General features: G+C 38.0%; 1 protein-coding gene across 1 annotated transcript in view; it reads right to left on the reverse strand.

Annotated features, from left to right (window-relative positions):
* Positions 1-2333: 2333 nt before the first annotated feature.
* Positions 2334-17906, reverse strand: part of SP4 (Sp4 transcription factor) — a 53236-nt gene continuing 37663 nt past the window's right edge. Inside the window, exons 5-6 of the mRNA XM_080933520.1 lie at positions 13288-13487; positions 2334-3401 (exon numbers count right to left, since the gene is read on the reverse strand). Coding sequence (XP_080789646.1) covers positions 3154-3401; positions 13288-13487 — 448 coding nt within the window. The 3' untranslated portion in view covers positions 2334-3153. The remainder of the gene's footprint in view (positions 3402-13287; positions 13488-17906) is intronic.

Genomic DNA, 17906 nt, shown 5'->3' on the forward strand with positions numbered 1-17906 from the left:
GGCATATTCAACCCAAGGGGACTTTAATAGGTTACTTGCAATTGTTACTGCAGGCAACAACTTGTACATGATTTTATTTCCAAATCCACAAAAAAACAAATTTTATACAAATCAGCACTGTAAAAATGTCAGTTACAGCCCCAGAGGCTTTGCTGGCAGAATAATTGTCTAAATTCTAGAATATGGGAAAACAGGTTTTTTTTTTTTTTTCTGGATTCATCTTTTTTTTTCCCATTTTCTTTTTTACAAAAAATTTACAAGTGAAATGTTACTACGAAACTTTTTATAAGGAATTTTTGCAAAACATTTACAATTTACCATCAACTATTTCTGTTTTAAAATCATTATGTAGATTTAATACCCTATGCTGCACATCAATTTATGTGGGATGACAACTTAGTGACATGCATAAAAAAAAAAAAAACACCACAAGGCATTAAAATGGAGACTTAAGTACAAATATTGTTGCAATAAAACAGTTATAAAATTGAAAAATAGGACCTAAACATCATGCTTATCTAAGTTTGACAAATTAACTTTTTCTCCTAGATTATACACTTTTATTACTGCTCTCATGAGTGTGATAAATAATGACTTAACATCAACTTCTAATGTAATCAGCAACACATACACAAACCTAACCAAAGGAAGTATACCGTAAGAGAAAACTATTCTAACACTGGAGTTCTACCATGGTAAATACAGAGCTTCACACTGATAATTTTACAAAGAAAAGCTTCATAATGGTGGCAAGGGGAGTGAGCAGTGAAAAGCCTGTCACAAGACTGTACTGCAGATCTGTGTCCTGCCACAGCCACATCCCACAGAGTCAGACATGGGACACTGAAACCTACGAGTGCCGTCACAAAAGGAGGAAGGCGGGCTCAGAATGGTAGGCAGAACAGACCGCCAAAATAGGTCTGATTTCAGCGGTGACATGTGCCTGCTGACAGGTGATTTTATATGCTATAAGGTTATCCAGATTCAGTCTGATACACGTATAGCAGACCTCACTGTTGATGAGGACAACTTGCACTTCTGATAGCTCGTGGAACAGTGATGTAGAGCGCTCACACTTGGTGCGAACAACAGAGAGTATCGCTCAGAGAAAACATGGTTAGAACATTGAGGAAAGTCTCTTTGCATAAAAACATCGATAGCACTGATTGTGTAACATGACAGATAAAATATATTTGATGTTTCAGCTCCTGTATAATAAAATTAAAATCAACATTACCAAATGCTCCTCTGTACCAGACAAAACAACAAACTGATTCTGATGTTTTAAAGCCAGATCCATCAGATGTTAAGAGTACATTAAATAAAATATACAAAACAATTTACAAAATCCAACTAAAAGTTAAAGACTCTGTTACAAGTCTACAAAAGCTTTAAGAAACTTGAAATTTATAACCACAGTGTAAAAATTTTTTTCCTTTAATCTCAAAGCTTTTTTATACAAACCGAAAGCACAAAAGGCTTTCAGTTTTATATAACGCTACAAAGGGCTGGCCTAAAGTGTACATAGTGTAAACAGTGATCAGTACAGTATTTCTCCTTCATCAAAAATAGATGAAACATCATGATTTTGGAAGAGAATTCTCATGAGTACTACTTTTCCTGAAATAATAAAGAATGCACAAGAAAACACATACCTATTTTCCAACCAATCATGGCAAAAGGGGAAAAAAAACAAAGTAGGTAAAAACTTTAGTTTTTAAATGGTCTGTTTCAATAGTTCTGATTCTGTGTGAATATGTTCTAAAAACATGAAGTGTCTTACTAATGTTTCATCTATTAGAATAATCCAATTGTTTTTCATAGGAAACGTCTGGCCATCTTTCCTAATAAGACACTGCTTTCTAAGACCCTTGCAAAAACAATGAAATATATTTTCAGTCAGTATTTGACTGAAAAGTTTTCTGGTTTTCCAAAAATAACTTTTGTTTCATAATATCTTATCTATTATACATTTGTTAAGCTGTCTAGACCTTTAGGGAAAATTCTGTTATTGATACAACATAAAAATATCACTGTGATATATGTTCCTAATTAGCCTAACACAGTACCAGAAATAAAATGGGATTTGCCAATTTTTTTAGTAAAGGAAAAACAAAAGATTATAATGCAATTAAAAATAATTTTCTGCTGGCCTTGAAAAGTATAATTCTTTCTTTGGCTAACAAAGCATAAAGAATCCTGCATATTGTCAGCGTAACTCATATTTACAGAATATGAAATTACATAGATCTATAATCTATGCAAGTATTTCCAATATGAACATTTAAAATGAAATTTTGCTATTGAACACAGGGTCAGGCACACAGTCAACCCTAACTTTAACATATTGTTAAGCTGCTTTGTCTTGCCTTCTGAGGCTATCATCAATTCTGTTCTAACAAATTTGCCCCCAGCATTTTCCTAAGGTTTCAATCTAAAATTTAACCTAAGATTTAGCTCTAAGGTCCTCTTGTGTCTCCGAAATGGAGAAAATAATTGGGTTTCACTGATTGTCTGCACACACACTACTATAATGTAGTGTAATAAAGATCTGAGGCATCGCTCAGATTACTATTTTGGAACGTATCCTAATTCAACTTTTGAAGAATTCTTGATATTTAGAAAAGATGGCCAAAACTATTTTGAATAAATTTTTCCAAAAACCAAGCTAAAGAAACACAGTATTATCCCTATTGTCAGATAACAATCTGTTTTCTGTGCTAGACAGTAGAAGAAATGTACGTAAGTTATTACTGACTAAAATTTTAACAAAGTTCTTCCAAACAGAGAAAGTCCAATTAAGGCCCAGCCTGCAAATTAGTGTGGTCTGTCTCTTTAGACATGTCAACGACACAGGGTGTTAGAGGAGGGAGGATTCCGTGTAAAGGTTATGTGATGTATTTCCAAAAAACTACAGCAACTTATACCATGGAAGAAATACTTTTCTGTTTCCAGTATATTGGTTTTCTTTTTTCTAATTTTAAAAAATTCAACACTTTATGTGTTGAACCAAAAATCTCTGGCATACTTAAAGATGCCAAGGATGCAAGCATGATTTCCTACTCTGTAATCCACTTGACCAGCCCATGTCCAGATTTTCAAAGGTGTGTAAACTTAAGTGCAGCACTAGAGGTCTTTGTTATAAATAGCGTTTCAGAATTCTTCCATGTTTGTTGAAACATTGGGAGTTGCTGGATTCGAATCTTGAGAAATGGCGGCAACTGTGACAATCCGTGGAGAGCCCAGCACCTCTGTAACGGATGAGTCCAGTTCTCCGGAGGTGACAATGGCGAGAGCTGTCCCACCTCCTTTCTTATTCTGGTGAGTTTTGACATGCTTGGAAAGGTGATCACTTCGCATAAACCTCTTAGAACATTCTGGACATTCAAATCTCTTTTCACCTGTGAACATAAGGAGTAAATAAAATTACATACATTTTAATTAAATGAAATTTTAATTTTTAGTAATTTCTCTTCCAAATATTCTGCTTCCATAAGATATGATATACACACATATCCCTGGTGTAAGTAGGTGCACAATAGTTTCTTCTTATTTCTACGATGGTAGGGGGTAAATCCAGAGCCTTGTTCATGGTAGGCAAGCACTCCACCACTTCATTATCTTTAAAAAACAAAACAAGACAAGACAAAACAAAAACCAACCAGCCCAAAACAAACAACAACAACAAAAAAAACTACCAAGCAAATAATGTAGAAGAAAAACCATGTGGCTGAGAATAAAAGATGCTATACATTTTTGTCATGAACTAGGGGGATGGGGTCAAGAAAGGGTTGGGGACTGGGACAAGTCCAATAACACTCCTGAGCCTCAGTTTCCCCATTCACAAAATAAAAGGATTCCTACCAAAAGAACTCTTGATATTCCATACCAGCTAACAATGGGCAGTGGGCAAGGCCCTGTGTACTGTAGTTAAAGTTGGTAGTGGGGTCTCACCTTTAAACTTGAGAGTTATGACATATCTTAGAAACTATTTCCAGCTAAGACTTTAACAGTTGTAAAAATTGAAAGCCGGGAATATATATTTTAAATTAAATACAGCTTTATGCTTCCAAGGAACAATGATGATAGTTTGATCCTTAACCATGCTTTCTACAAAATATACGACAGTTCTAATTAGAACTACTTCTGAAACAGAATTCAAATGTTAACTAAAGAGGAAAAAACATCTTCTTTTTGAGTAATGGGATAGAACACATGAGACATGGTTGACTGTTCTATCCTGGTGTTTACAGATGGCAATACTACTGTCTTTAGTCCTTTCTTCTACAACTACCTTGATGGGGTTTTCCTGGAGGAATAACAGAACTCAAACTGTATGCAGACTCATCCAGTAGGTGTTTTTGTTTTTTTATCAAGACAGAACCTACAATTTCAAAATTTTCTACATCAGATATTCCTCCCTTTTACACTGACTACATTTACAACACAGAAACTTTCTTTTAAAGGCTAAATAAACGCATTGGAATAAAGAGGCGTTAAATATATATGCAGCAATAAAGGAGCCTGAATATTATGAATGCTGATACTGAGGATGGAAACTAAACACATCTAAGAAACAGTCTTGAGTCATTTACCTTCTTTTTTTACCATAAAAAGAAAGAGCTTTCAGTGTACAACCTTTATTTCTATGTTTATTTTATAGCTGACTGGCCTGGAAGTCACAGAACTTACAGTTTGGCTTTTTATGTCACACTATAGACCACCATTATCCCACAGCCACTAAGTCTGATTTGTAGACCAGAGGGTGATGGCTTGAGACACGGGAGCCTTCCATACATACACAGCTGGGGGTGAATCTATAGTGACAGTCTAGCAAAATACTTACTAACTGCAATTTTCATAAACTCAGTCACTTTCTAGTAGGTTCCTGTAGACTATCTGTGCAAGGCAATTTCTGACTTTACCTTCTACTCTCAAACTAATGGCCACCATTCAGATCTATCACCCCAGTATTAGCCAGTAAGTGATCTGAAATATTCTAGCCTACAGCTGCCCTGTGACAAATGGCAAGCAGGAAACAGTAGTGACATGTTCAGTGTGGACTTCCCCAGCCTGTCCACTTATTCACTTGGTTACTGAACTAACTTCAAGTATACTTTCACGAAGAAAATGAGTGTTTTTTGCTATATTGGGTAATAATTTATTTTCTACCTTCAACAAATACCACCATGGACTTTACTTCAAAGATGTAAAGAATGCTTACATTAACTACAGATCATACAATTTTATAGTTAAAATTATTTCATCTATTCCAATCATGCCTGGGCTGTCAGAATTTATGATGACCTTTTCTGAATGAAGAATCTAATTAACAAGTCAGTTGATATTGGTACTGTCACAGACAGCATGGCCTTATAAGGAATGCATGTCCCAATTCCTGGAAGTTACACATATGTCAGAGAGTAATGGGGTTTCATAGCTGTAAGTAGGTTATGGAATTTGATACCGAGGAATTATTCCCATCTGTCAAAGAGATTTATCTGTATCTAAAGTTGGAGAAATTAGAAATGTGACAGGGACTAACCAAAGTTTTGAGAGGGTGTCCGAGAACACATGTGAGAAGAAATACGGACACCTTGCAAGATTAAACACTAGCCAGGGAAGCAGGGACCCAACATAACATGGAGGCTGAAGTGGCTGACACCAATGGGCTCAGAAGTAGGTTATTTGCCAGAGCCGTATGGAGTGAAGCTCCACACATCCTGACGGCACGCAGGGCAGTAGGGCTTTTGACCTGAAGGAACTAAGGGAAAACTGCTCTTTTCAGCTGCTAAACTTGTGTTGCTCTTTTCAGTTCAGTTTTATGAACTTTTATAAAAACGAACAGAGAATCTTACCAAATACTGCATTATTTAAGCTACTGTCATTTTCTTCTTTCATTATTAATTTGGTAAATTACATTGCCTGAATGATTTTCAAATGTTCAGGCTTTCAAGCCTAGAGTAAACTTCTTAGATCCTGACCCAGGGTGTTCTTTCTTGGAAGTTTTTAAAAAGATTCAATTTCTTTAATGAACAGGACTTTTCGTGTTATCTAATTTTGGTGATATTTTCGAGAAGCTATGCTCAGGGCTTCAGTGTGTTACATCAAAGTTCTTTCACTAGGCTCTACTCCAAGTCCTATCTACCTCTCCGTGAGCAAATATCTGTTCTAGTACCTTTTCAGAAGTTATCTTCAAACTTAGAGTGGAGTCATTCAGATTACCCATTTAATGTCTACATAGTCTTTAGTGTTCTCCCTCCCTCTCTCTCTCTCCCTCTCTCTCCTCTCTCTCTCTCTCTCTCTCTCTCTCTCTCTCTCTCTCTCTCTCTCTCTCTCTCTCTCTGTGTGTGTGTGTGTGTGTGTGTGTGTGTGTGTATTGATCAGCATCTTAGATGTTTTGCCTTTCCAGCAAATCAGATTTTGGGTTTAGTGGTCTGGGCACTATCAGCTCAGGGCAGAGCACTTACCTAGCATGTGTGTTACCTAGAGTTTCACCCCCGACAGCACAAAAAACAAGTCCACCTCGACAGTCTGAGCTTGAATGATTTTCTGAACTGTTTTCCTATTTATTTCCCCTCTTTGCTATTTCTTAATTTCCCATTTTGGATCTCTTTATTTTCTTTTAAAAATATCAGATTACTGACTGAAAAGATTTAACATTATAAATTCACTCTTACTGTTTCTTTTTATTTGTCTGTTATATATTACATGATAAAACTTTTCATTTAGTAAAAGCTATTTTCTAATTGTACTTGAGACTTCCTCTTGGCCCATGGGTAACTCAGATAACTTTATACAAACTAAAGGCCAACATGGGCTACATACTGAATTCAAGGCCAGTCTGGGCTATAATTTCTACCTCTATTTTTCATTCTTCTGTTTTCTCTCTTCCTCCCTATATACAGAATATGTATGTACATACATATGTATATACACATACTATATACATGAGGGGGGGGGAAGGGAGACTGTATAGCTCTAGCTGGCCTAAAACTCACTATGTATACTAGATAAGCCTTGGACTAACAGAAATATGCCTGAATCTGCCTCCTTTATGCTGGAATTAAAAGTGTTCACCATATCAGGCACTAACTTAATTTTTTAAAATTATTTGTTCTTCCTTCAAGTTTTTTCCTAGTATTGTTTATTGTTTTACCATGAAGAGCTTTTGGATATGAAAGTATAATACTATGAGGTATTTCTTCTGGTGCAAATCTGATGGTAAAAATTCTTAGTTTTATTTTGCCTTAAAAAAAAAAAAAGTCTGTATGGAGAGATGTAGCCATGAGGATCTGAATTTGGATCTTCAGACTCAACATCCATGTGAGAAGTTGAGGGTGGTCTGGCACACACCTGTTCCTCTAACACTATAGGGAGGTGAAGACAGAAATATCACGTTGGATTGCTGGCAGTCAGTATAGCCATGTGAGCTACAGGTTCAGGGAGAGACCCTGCCTCAAAGGAATAAGACAGAGTGATAAAGGCAATATCTGATGTCCTCTTCTGACCATACACACATACAGGAGTTTGCATCTGAACATATACAGGTGTGTATACCATCCACATAAAACACATTTTTAAAAAAGGACTCTTAACATGTATCCAAGGTTGTTCTAAAATTTATGAGGTAGCCCAGGCTACCTTCCTACTAAGACTCTTCCTTCTCAGATTCCTGAGTGTGCAGATCATAGGAATAAGCTACCATGAGGGGCTAAATGGCCCTGTTTTCCTTTTGATAATGCATCTTCCCTCACGCCCCATCCACCGTAATTTCATCCAAGCTTTCACCTCCTTTACGCATAAAAGTACTGACTTCTTGCAGTCTGCCAAGATTCTCATCGTCTCTGATTTTCAGCAGACTAATCATGTGACATGTCTGGGCAAGCTTTTCTTTTAGCACCCAGCTAGGACATATTGAATGTTTGGATCTCTACTTAATATCTAATAGGAAGCCTTGATTATTTTATACCCAGTGTTTTCCCGTATCAACCCTTTCCCCTTCCTTCCAACAACACCAACTTTACATCCTTTATTTCTGTCCTATGCAGTCCTGAGGTCCAGGCCACTCTCTGCTGTCTCCATCTTTGCCTTTGCGGCTTCTTAATTTCTACTGCTCGTTTTCAATTGTTTCAGTCCCCATTTGGCTACTGAATATTTAGTCACTTCTAACTTGGAAACTGTACTTTTCTATTGGGTTATAGTCTATAGTTTTAATATCTCTAATTATAAATGTCTGCTTTTCTACTCCTTTCAACCATTTTTGTCTCTAGTCAGTCTATGGTATGGTTTTAATGGCTGTTTTAAAGTCTGATAAATTTTTAAATTGGGTTATCTTAGCATCTTACTATATTCTGGTCAGTTTAGATATTATACTGCAGAGACTGTGAGTCCTTTAAAATCTTCTAGAAAAGTTTTTAGTGTTGATAGATAATTACTCCATTTAAGTCTGTTCAGACTCAAAGTCTCATCCCCCACCCCCAGTTTCAATATGAATTCCCTTTAAGTCATCATTCAAGGACCAGGGAGATGTTTCAGTAAGCAAGGGCAGGGTCTGAGTTTGAATTAAACAAAACAAACACTGGGTATAACTGTGCAAGCTGTGACCCCAACCTGTGGAGTAGAAAAAGTTAAATCCTGGGAGCTTGCCTGTTCCCTAACCATCCTAATCACTAGCCTAAAAGGTGGGCTGCTGGTTCAGTATGAGTGGTTATCTCAAGGCACTAGGACTGAGACTGGAACCTCCCTTTGTTATCCCAAGTGTTTACATAGATTATATACAACTGCAACTTATGTGCATTCATCAAGTGTACACACACACACACACACACACACACACACACACACACACACACTAGAGTATGTGTACGTCTTAGTGGTATATATAGGAATTAGGTGATGGTTTATGAAGCTTTGTACCATTCTATGTGGATCCTGTGCATGCCAAGTTTAGGAATGAGCCAGCATGTCTTTTGTTCTGTGTAGACTTAGTGATCACCTTTTATCTTTGTTTCAATGTTTCCTCCATGTTCTCTACCCCACAAGTGTATTTTTTTTCTGATTCATCAACCAGACAGCCTAGTTTCCATGCCTCTTATAGTATCTATCTGGGGCCACAGTTTAAACAACATGAGAAAAATATAGTGACTCCACCCACTCTGCATGGTAAACATAGCCCCCATTTTCTGGACTCTCTGGCTAGAGTCCTGAGTGTGTAAAAACTTTTTTGGTGCACATGTTGCCACTACGGCATGCTGGTGGGAGAGCACTGCTAAACACTGGGTGAACTCTGGGACACAGAGCAGGAGGAGCAGTATGAGATTTACCTGCAGTGTGCACTTCCTTAAGTTTGAGCTCACTCTTCAATTGTCTACAGCTCTTCTCACTGTTTAGATAAGAAAACAAGTGCTACCTGGCTCTGAATGTGCCCAGTGCAAGAGGCTGAAGAGTCACTGATTCATCCTGAGTGCTAGTTGACCCACAGAAAATGGCCTTGGCATTTTACAAACTAACTGAAGCAGCTGTGTAATAATTCTGGGGAAATTTCATGTATTTATAGTTTCTCATCTTGTCTATTTCGTCAATTAAATCACTGGCATTTCATTACCAACTTTCATTTCCACTTAAGCTTATAATTACATACAGCTTCATACGAAATTGCATCTAGGATAAAAGACTAAGTAGTATACATTGTGAAACTCTCAACTCTACTGTAAAAAACATTCTAGGAACATCTCTAGGCTTTTCTCATCTGGTAAAATAGCAGATGTGGATGAAGGTGAAACCTCCCTGTGACATTACTTACCAGCAGTCATCCCTACATAGGCTATTCCTTGGCACCATGCCACAGGTCAATGAAATATTCTTATAAATGAAAAAAAGGTCCACAGTAAAACAGTCACAGAAGTGAGCTATACTATTACATGAATGTGTGATACATGTACATCTATATCCTTATTAAGTGCAATAAACATTTGGTTCTGTTCCTGCACTATCATTGTTTAAGGTGGCAGCGGGATCATACCTGACTGCCTTCTACTGAGACACCCACTACATTATACTGGCGGAACAAAGAGAAAAGAAGGGGTTAAATCTATAGCATCAAGAAGAACAGAGGAGAGAATCACTGACAAAATGATGCCTGCACTGCATCTAAAAACTAGAATAAAGAGATCATCAATAACAGGACATGTTCTAAAAGAGTCATCTTGTGCAGAATCAAGTTCTATTCATGAAGTGTTTACATGCTTGTCTTTTGATGTAGGGTCTCACTCTGTATGCCTGGTTGGTCTGGAACTTGCTAGTAAATCAGGCTGGCTTAACTCACAGGGATCTATCTCCCCTGCCTCATGAGCACTAATATTAAAGGAAGAAGCCACCAATCCAGGCATTATTCATGAAATTAACTTGACTGTCATAATCGCAGGCAAAATATTTCAGGATGTATATCTAAAGAGATGTTACCTACAGTGTCTGTGGCAGTCTTCAGAGGGGGAATATTAAAAACAAAACAAAACAAAACAAAAAACCATAGCCTGGGACTTGATCCTGAGACAAAGAGAGAATCTTCATCACAAACCTTGTGTACTATTTACATTTGATATACTTTGTTTTGTGCATGGACCATTGCAAATCTTACTTTTTTTTTTTAAGCAAAGCAAACTGATTCTTTCTACTTTCAAAAGGGATTAAAAATAACCCACTTACATACTCATAGGCCATCCATGAGTCTATATCATCTACTGAGAGTGGTGGCAAAATATTGAGCTACATGATTCCTGTCATGGATGATTAATGCTTCTAATGGAAACACGTTTGACTTTTAATCAATACTTATTTCAAAAGGTATTTTTTTGTTTGATGCTGTCTTCAACAAATTTAACAAGCATGGCATGACTATCTGCAACTCTTTGAAAGGCCCATTTGTGGGTACACCAACACTGGGCTTAGTATTTTTAGTACTAAACAGGTTTTGCCTTTTTTCGTTGCAGTGCTGGGTCTAGGATCTCTTGCATGCTAAGCAAGCATTCTACCACCAAACCACAACCCTAGTCCCTAATGTGTTTTATTTATTTTAAAGGTATTTCCCATCATTTAAAAAATACTTTTCAAATATTATGTAATTGCAAGCGTGTCTGTGGAGGAGCACATGCACATGAGTGCCGGTGCCTGCGGAAGCCAGATGATGAAGTGGAATTCCCTGAAGCTGGAGATAAAGATGGTTGTGAACCGCCCTGTACTAATCCTGGGAACCAAGCTAAGAGTAGCACAAGCTCCTCATGATGAGCTGTCTTCTCAGCCCCTTTAATATGTGTTAAACAATTCTGAGTGGTATAATATATATTCAAAACATTTGTATCAGTAAGCATAAAGTAACTCTGAATCTCAGTAAGATAGTAGGTGATTATGATTTACATCATATTGAAAGGATAAAGAGAGTGAGAAGAGGAGGGGGAGGAGAGAAGCTAAAGATGTAGCTCAGACTATAGAGTGCTTAGTGAGCACCAACTGTGGGGCTGACACCAGGCCTGGTAAACCAGGGCAAGGAGGTGCACAGCTGGAATTCACACTTTCGAAAGGTAAAGGCAGGTGCATTAGGAGGACCAGAAGCTCAAGTCACCCTAGCTACACACAGAGTTTGATGCCTGCCTGAGCTATACAAAACCTCGTCTCAAAAAAGGACGTGAGGGGAGAGGGAGAGGACAGTGCCATAAATTAGAAATATTTGATTCTGAAAATTGAATAAATATATTTTGTGTATCTGTATGAGTATGGATGTGTAACACAGAAGACTTTAAGACAAGAAAAAAGAAGAGGAGGAAGAGGAGGAACAAAATCACCATTTTTTACATAATCTAAAGGACCAAACTAGAGGCAAAAACAAAAATCTCAAAGTTGTTTTAAAAAGTTTCAAAAACTTCAAAGTATCTTAGACTTTATTTTTTTCTAATTACACGACTAAGAAACACTCCAGAAGAAAGGTAGAAACACCACAAGAAGAAGTAAAATAGAGAGCGCAGATGCTTCATCTCAGGGGCCATCAGGCTTCTGAAGCTGGTACCGCAGTAGTGAGAGCACGTGGACGGAACTTCAGTCAGCATTAGTCCAGCAGAAATGCTAAGCAGCCACTTCAGAGACTCCACTACCAAACACACATTCTCTACGATCTAACACTCTTGCCCCTTACACATGCCCAATACTTCAGAGCAGCAACGTTGGTGACAGCAAACAACCCTCCAATAACCAACAGTGTAAAATGATCAGTGTTGTGTCATAATCATGTGACAGGACACTACACATCTCTTAAAACATAAACACACATGGATAGTGGACTTGAGATGAAGTGTGTAGCTTGTACAAAACACTACTTCCTATGTATACCCACAAATAACATACATGGGTGTAGAAATATACTAGACACCAAATCGTAGAACAGTGGTGACTGATGACTTTAGTTCTGACTTCCTTAGTCAGTTGATTTACTAAAAGTAACAAAAAATTAATTATAGTTTTAAGTGGATATTTGTTATATCATTCTTGACACATCCTGGGTTTGAAAAGACAAGACGGAGATTACTCAGAGTCAGCAATATCATTGTAGAGACCAGGGCTAGGGGAACATTCCGGGCCCTGACTTGACGTGGAACTCCTGAGGCTTGAAGATCTCTACTTAATGAATCGGTGGTATAGGCCGGAAGAAAGAAAGAAAAGGAAGGAAGGAAGAAAAGAAAGAAAGGAAGGAAGAAGGAAGGAAGGAAGGAAGGAAGGAAGGAAGGAAGGAAGAAATAAATCAGCCAGCCATGCTGTACTTTTCTACCAGCTCACTGCACATGCTCCAAACACTCTAAACCCCTCCCCTTCACCCAGCCCTCTACAGTTTAAGAGGCACCTGACATTCTGTTCTTCCCAGTAAGTCTCTTGTACAATATTTGTCATGTGGCATGACTTTGTGGTATTCCTTGGCTCTCAACTGCCAAGATGCCCTTGCACTGAAAAAACCCTTTCAATCATAATTGAATTCTCTTCCTATATATATTCTATATAACAAATATATACACTTTAGGAAACAATATACGTGCTTTAGAAAAACATGGTATGAATTTAACATCCGAAAAAGCAAAAGAAAAGAAAATATGGGTCATATAAATATGGTGATAAAATTTTAAAGTAAACTAAATGTACGTCAGAAAGAAGGCAAGGCATTTTGACCGTCAACAGTGGAACTTTCACTAAGCCCTGGAAAACTAAGTAGAAAGAATGGCTGTCCCCCAAGATAAGCCAACTAACCTGTGTGGGTTCTTCTGTGCCTCTGAAGCTCATCGCTCCTTGTGAATCTTTTGCCACAAAACATCCAGTTGCATATGAAAGGCCTTTCTCCAGTGTGCCAGCGGAGATGTGCCCGCAGGTGAGAGGTCTTGCCGTACACTTTCCCACAGCCTTCAATGTGGCATACATGCTGCTTCTTCTTTCCTGGTTCACTGCTGCCCCTAACAGAACAAAACCAACATCATCACACCCCAAACTCAGCTACTGCCTGTGCCCAAAGCTCAGGCCATCTACAGGCCATCTATCTATATGATTAGAAAATACTTTTCTGGGTGTGTCTGAACACAAAGAAGCACATGAGAAATTTTTTCACTGAGGAAAAAAATCAAATATGTTTATGTACTATATAAAAACTTATATGAAAATGTGGTAAGCTGCAGAATTTATGTCCACTACATAGCTTAGACTGCCCAAACCAGCTATATAGTAGAGGTCATCCCCAATTTCACAATCTCCCTGCACCAGCCTCCCGAATGTTAAAATTGTCGGCATGCTACCCACACCTAACAAAGAAAACAACCTTCTGGAAAATTCTCCTGTAAATATCAAAAAGATAGTTAACCTCAGTGAAAAATTTAGGGTACCAAGACTCACTTCTAGCAGGTCAGTGTGACAATGACATTTCCCACTTAGGAGCCCCAAATCAAGCTAACTGACAATCTGCTAGAAAGCTGAAGTTTAACTGAAGGGCTTGTTTTTTAAAAGCAAACAACTGTTGCAAAGGCGCCGAGAGAAAGATAACAGTGTCACTTCAGATAAGGCAAAACCACAGGTTAATGAATCTGGAAAGAAGCAAGGGTAGAAAGGGAGAGTAAGCTTTGAGATCGGAAAAACTTCACCCATGTGCTCTCAGAAATCAACAAAATAATAAAGCTTCAGCTAAACTAACCAAGACAAAAAGACTCAAGTACCTCTCTCAAATAAAAATCATTAACAATCTCATGAGAATAAAAAGGATCTTAAAGGAGCATTAAGTGTTACCACTTAGACACTTTTTTTTTTTCCAAACACATTCTTAAACAGAAAAGTATTTGGAAAAATGAATAAAACAAACAAAAACAAATGGTCAATTAAAATAACTCTGTAACCAAAACATCTAAAGCCTTATTGCTTTACTGGTGAAATCTTTTTCTCCCATATATAATACTTTGCCTGTTTTGAGACAAGGTCTCACTATACAGCCCTGACTGACCTGGAACTCACTATATAGACCAGGCTCACCTAAAACTCCGAAGTGAGCCACTTGTCTCTGCTTCCCAGTGTTTGGGATAAAGGTTTGTATTATTATAACCACTTCCTGTGCTCGCTCATATGCTCTCTCTTTCTCTCCTCCCCCATGTATGTGTGTGTGTGTGTGTGAGTGTGTGTGTGTGTGTGTGTGTGTGTGTGTAAAAACACCAGTTCTTAAAGACTTGTTAAAAAAAAAAAAAAACTGCAGGGAACACTTCCTAATTTATTGGGGCCAACAAACCAGAAAAGTGGAGCCTAGCACCTCATGAACACAGAAGAGAATCGCCAATATTAGCAAACTAAGCAGTGTGTGTGGTACATGCTAATGTACAGCATTCTCCAGAGGCAGAGACATATAAGACAAGAGAGGCTGGCAGAGAGAGGGAGGGGAAAGAGGGAGGAAACAGGGCAGCAGATAAAATCCCAGTCACCTATAAGGAGAATTATACGCCATAACCAGGAGGGTTTTACCGTACATATACAAAAAAATTCTTTGGCTTTGTAACACCTATTCATGTAACAAATTATACAACTTTTAGCTCAAAATTATTGTAATAAATGCAATAAAGTGTTAGGCATAAAACCCTTTATGATTAAAATGAGAAGAAAAAAAGAGAAAGAGAGACGATGGAAGGAAGGTTCCTCAACTTGATCCAGGGTTCTAGAGCTAAAATTATATTTAAACGGTGAGAAATTAATGTTCTGTCCCCTACTCTAAAAACAAAACAAAACAACAACAACAAAAAAAAAAAAAAAACAAAAAAAAACCCAACACCAGAAATTCTCCAGAGTAGAATAAGTAAAAGCAAAATACTTTTATTCTCAGATCTGTAACTGTATCTCTATAATACTATATGCAAAATACTATAATACAGAAATATTTTTCTTTTATTCATTTTTCATGCAGAGTATTTTGACCATGCTTTCCTCTTCTCTGACGCCACCCAGAACTTTTCCATCTCCCTATCAAAGCAACTTTATGTTGTTTCTTTCTTAAAAGAAAACTAAACCACAGAAACTAAAGGCAGAACAAAAGGGCAAAAGAACAACAAGACAAAAATTGTCACGAGGTAAAAAGAAATAAGTTCCCCTCCCACAGGACATAGAGGGTTTTTTCTTTGTTTGTTGTTTTCCAACTATTCCTGGGGATGGAGGTGCCCTGGAGTATGGCTGATATACCCATATCGATTTATCAGAGAAATCTTGATTGTTTCATTGCTAACAGGTATCACTTGCAAACAGCTTCTTGGTTGGGGACTGGACCTCACGTCCACTTCCTCCTCTCAGTGCTGTGACCCCATCCAACTCGAATCTGTGTAAGCCTTGAAGTTTGATGACGACATCCCATCTAGGACTGAGTGTTCTCAGTCTGCACATGTCCGGTTATGCATCTCTGTGTTCATTCCTCTCTACTGCAAGACACTTCTCCAATGAGGACCGAGTGAGGCATTGGCCTATGGGCACAGCAGTATTTCATTAGGAGTCATTTCATTCCTATGCTCCATTAGCAGGTTTTCCTCTAGACCCATGACTAGCTGGTCTCAGGTTCTTGGCCACTTTATCAGCTTCAGGTATAGGTTTCATCTCATGATGAAGGCCGAGAATCCAAATTTAAAAAGTGGTTAATGACTCCCGTAACATCTGTACCACTAGTGTATTGGAGTATCTTGCAATCAGGTTGCAGGATTTGTGGCAGAGCTACTTTCTCTTGCACCATGCAGAGTATCTTTCAGAATCATGAATGCTAATTAGTAGAAGTGAAGCTTATTAGGTACTAGTCTTACTTTTATGTACTTTATGATATACGTATTCTCTGCAGAAAATAGTGCCTTAGAATTAAGATGTGGAGTGCCTTGGCAATCGTCTGTAATGTTTGGCAGGTTCGATAGGACTCCATTGGCCAACAATTCAACAAGATGTGAGTATGTGAGCACTGTTATACACTTATTCTGACTCCAAAGGTGTGGCATAAGAAGTCTGCCTTCTCTTATTACTTGTGACTCCGTTTAATATATGTACATACCTAGGAAACTTCTACAGTAGCAGGTTTCCTTGTGTTTTTTTCAAATGGACTTTACTGTCAGTTCTGGCTCTCCAGTTCCCTTCTTCAGTCTTCTATCTCTTTCCCTAATTAATCCTGTTTTACTTGCCCCTTCAACTCTCATAGCTTTTTGTCTCTCCTTCCTTTGAAGATACCCCCCCACCGATCCCAAGTACCTGCAAATTTTATTTTTCTTAACACCTCAACAATATTCCACCATGCAAATGTACCACATTTTCACTATCCATTCATCAGCTGATGAACATCTGGATTGTTTCCAATGTCTGGATATAACAAATGAAGCAGCGATAAACATGAATGAGCAAGTGTCTCTGTGGTATGGTGTAGAGTCTTTTGGGTATATGCTCAAAGTGGTGCAGCTGGATCTTGAAGCAGATCAATTCACAGCTTCCTGAGGAATCTCCACACTGTTCCCTAATAACTGTACAGGTTTTCACTCCTACCAGCAGATAGAGGTGCTCTGCTTTCCCTGCATCCTCACCAGTGTGAGCTGTGACATTTACTTGTGGCCATTCTAACTAAGATAAGATAAAGCCTTGGGGTGGCTGTAACTTTCTTAATGGCTAAAGCATTTTAAAAAGTGTTTCTTAGCCCTTTGAGCTTCATCTTTTAAGAATTCCCAGCATAGATCCATATCACACTTTTTAATTGGGTTGTTTTCTTGATGTTCCTTTTTTGTTTGTTTGTTTAGTTCTTTATATATTATAGATATTTAACCTTTATTAAATGTGTACTTGGTAAATTGTCTAAATGATGGGTACCCTTTGCAACATAGGTTTGCAGTTTCACAAGCCCCCACTTATTTCTTTAATTATTTTATTTTGTTTGTGTGTTTTGTCTATACATTTATCTATATACCACCTGCAAGACTGTGAAGTCCAGAAGAGGGCACTGGATCCCCTGGAACTAGAATTACAGACAGTTGTGAGCTGCCATATGGGTGCTGAGACACAAACCCAAGTCCTCTGGAAGAATAGCCATCTCTCCATCCCAGAGGTCCCACTTAGTAACGGTTGGCCTTAGTGCCTGTGCTATCTGTGGTTTGTTCGGAATGCTTTTCCTGTGCCACTGAGTCAAAAGCTATCCTCTTCTGTCAGATTCAGTATATAAGGTCTTATGTTGAGGTTCTGGATCCATTTAGAGTTGAATTTTGTACAGCCTGATGAGTAAGGGCCTCTTTCCACTCTTCTACATGAGCCATCTAGTTTGTCCAGCAACATTTGTTGAAGATGCGTTCTTTTTCCCCAGTGAATATTTGTGGTTTATAGAAATCTTATTTTATGGGTAA

This window comes from Micromys minutus, assembly GCF_963924665.1.
Source record: "Micromys minutus genome assembly, chromosome: 1".
NCBI lineage: Eukaryota > Metazoa > Chordata > Mammalia > Rodentia > Muridae > Micromys > Micromys minutus.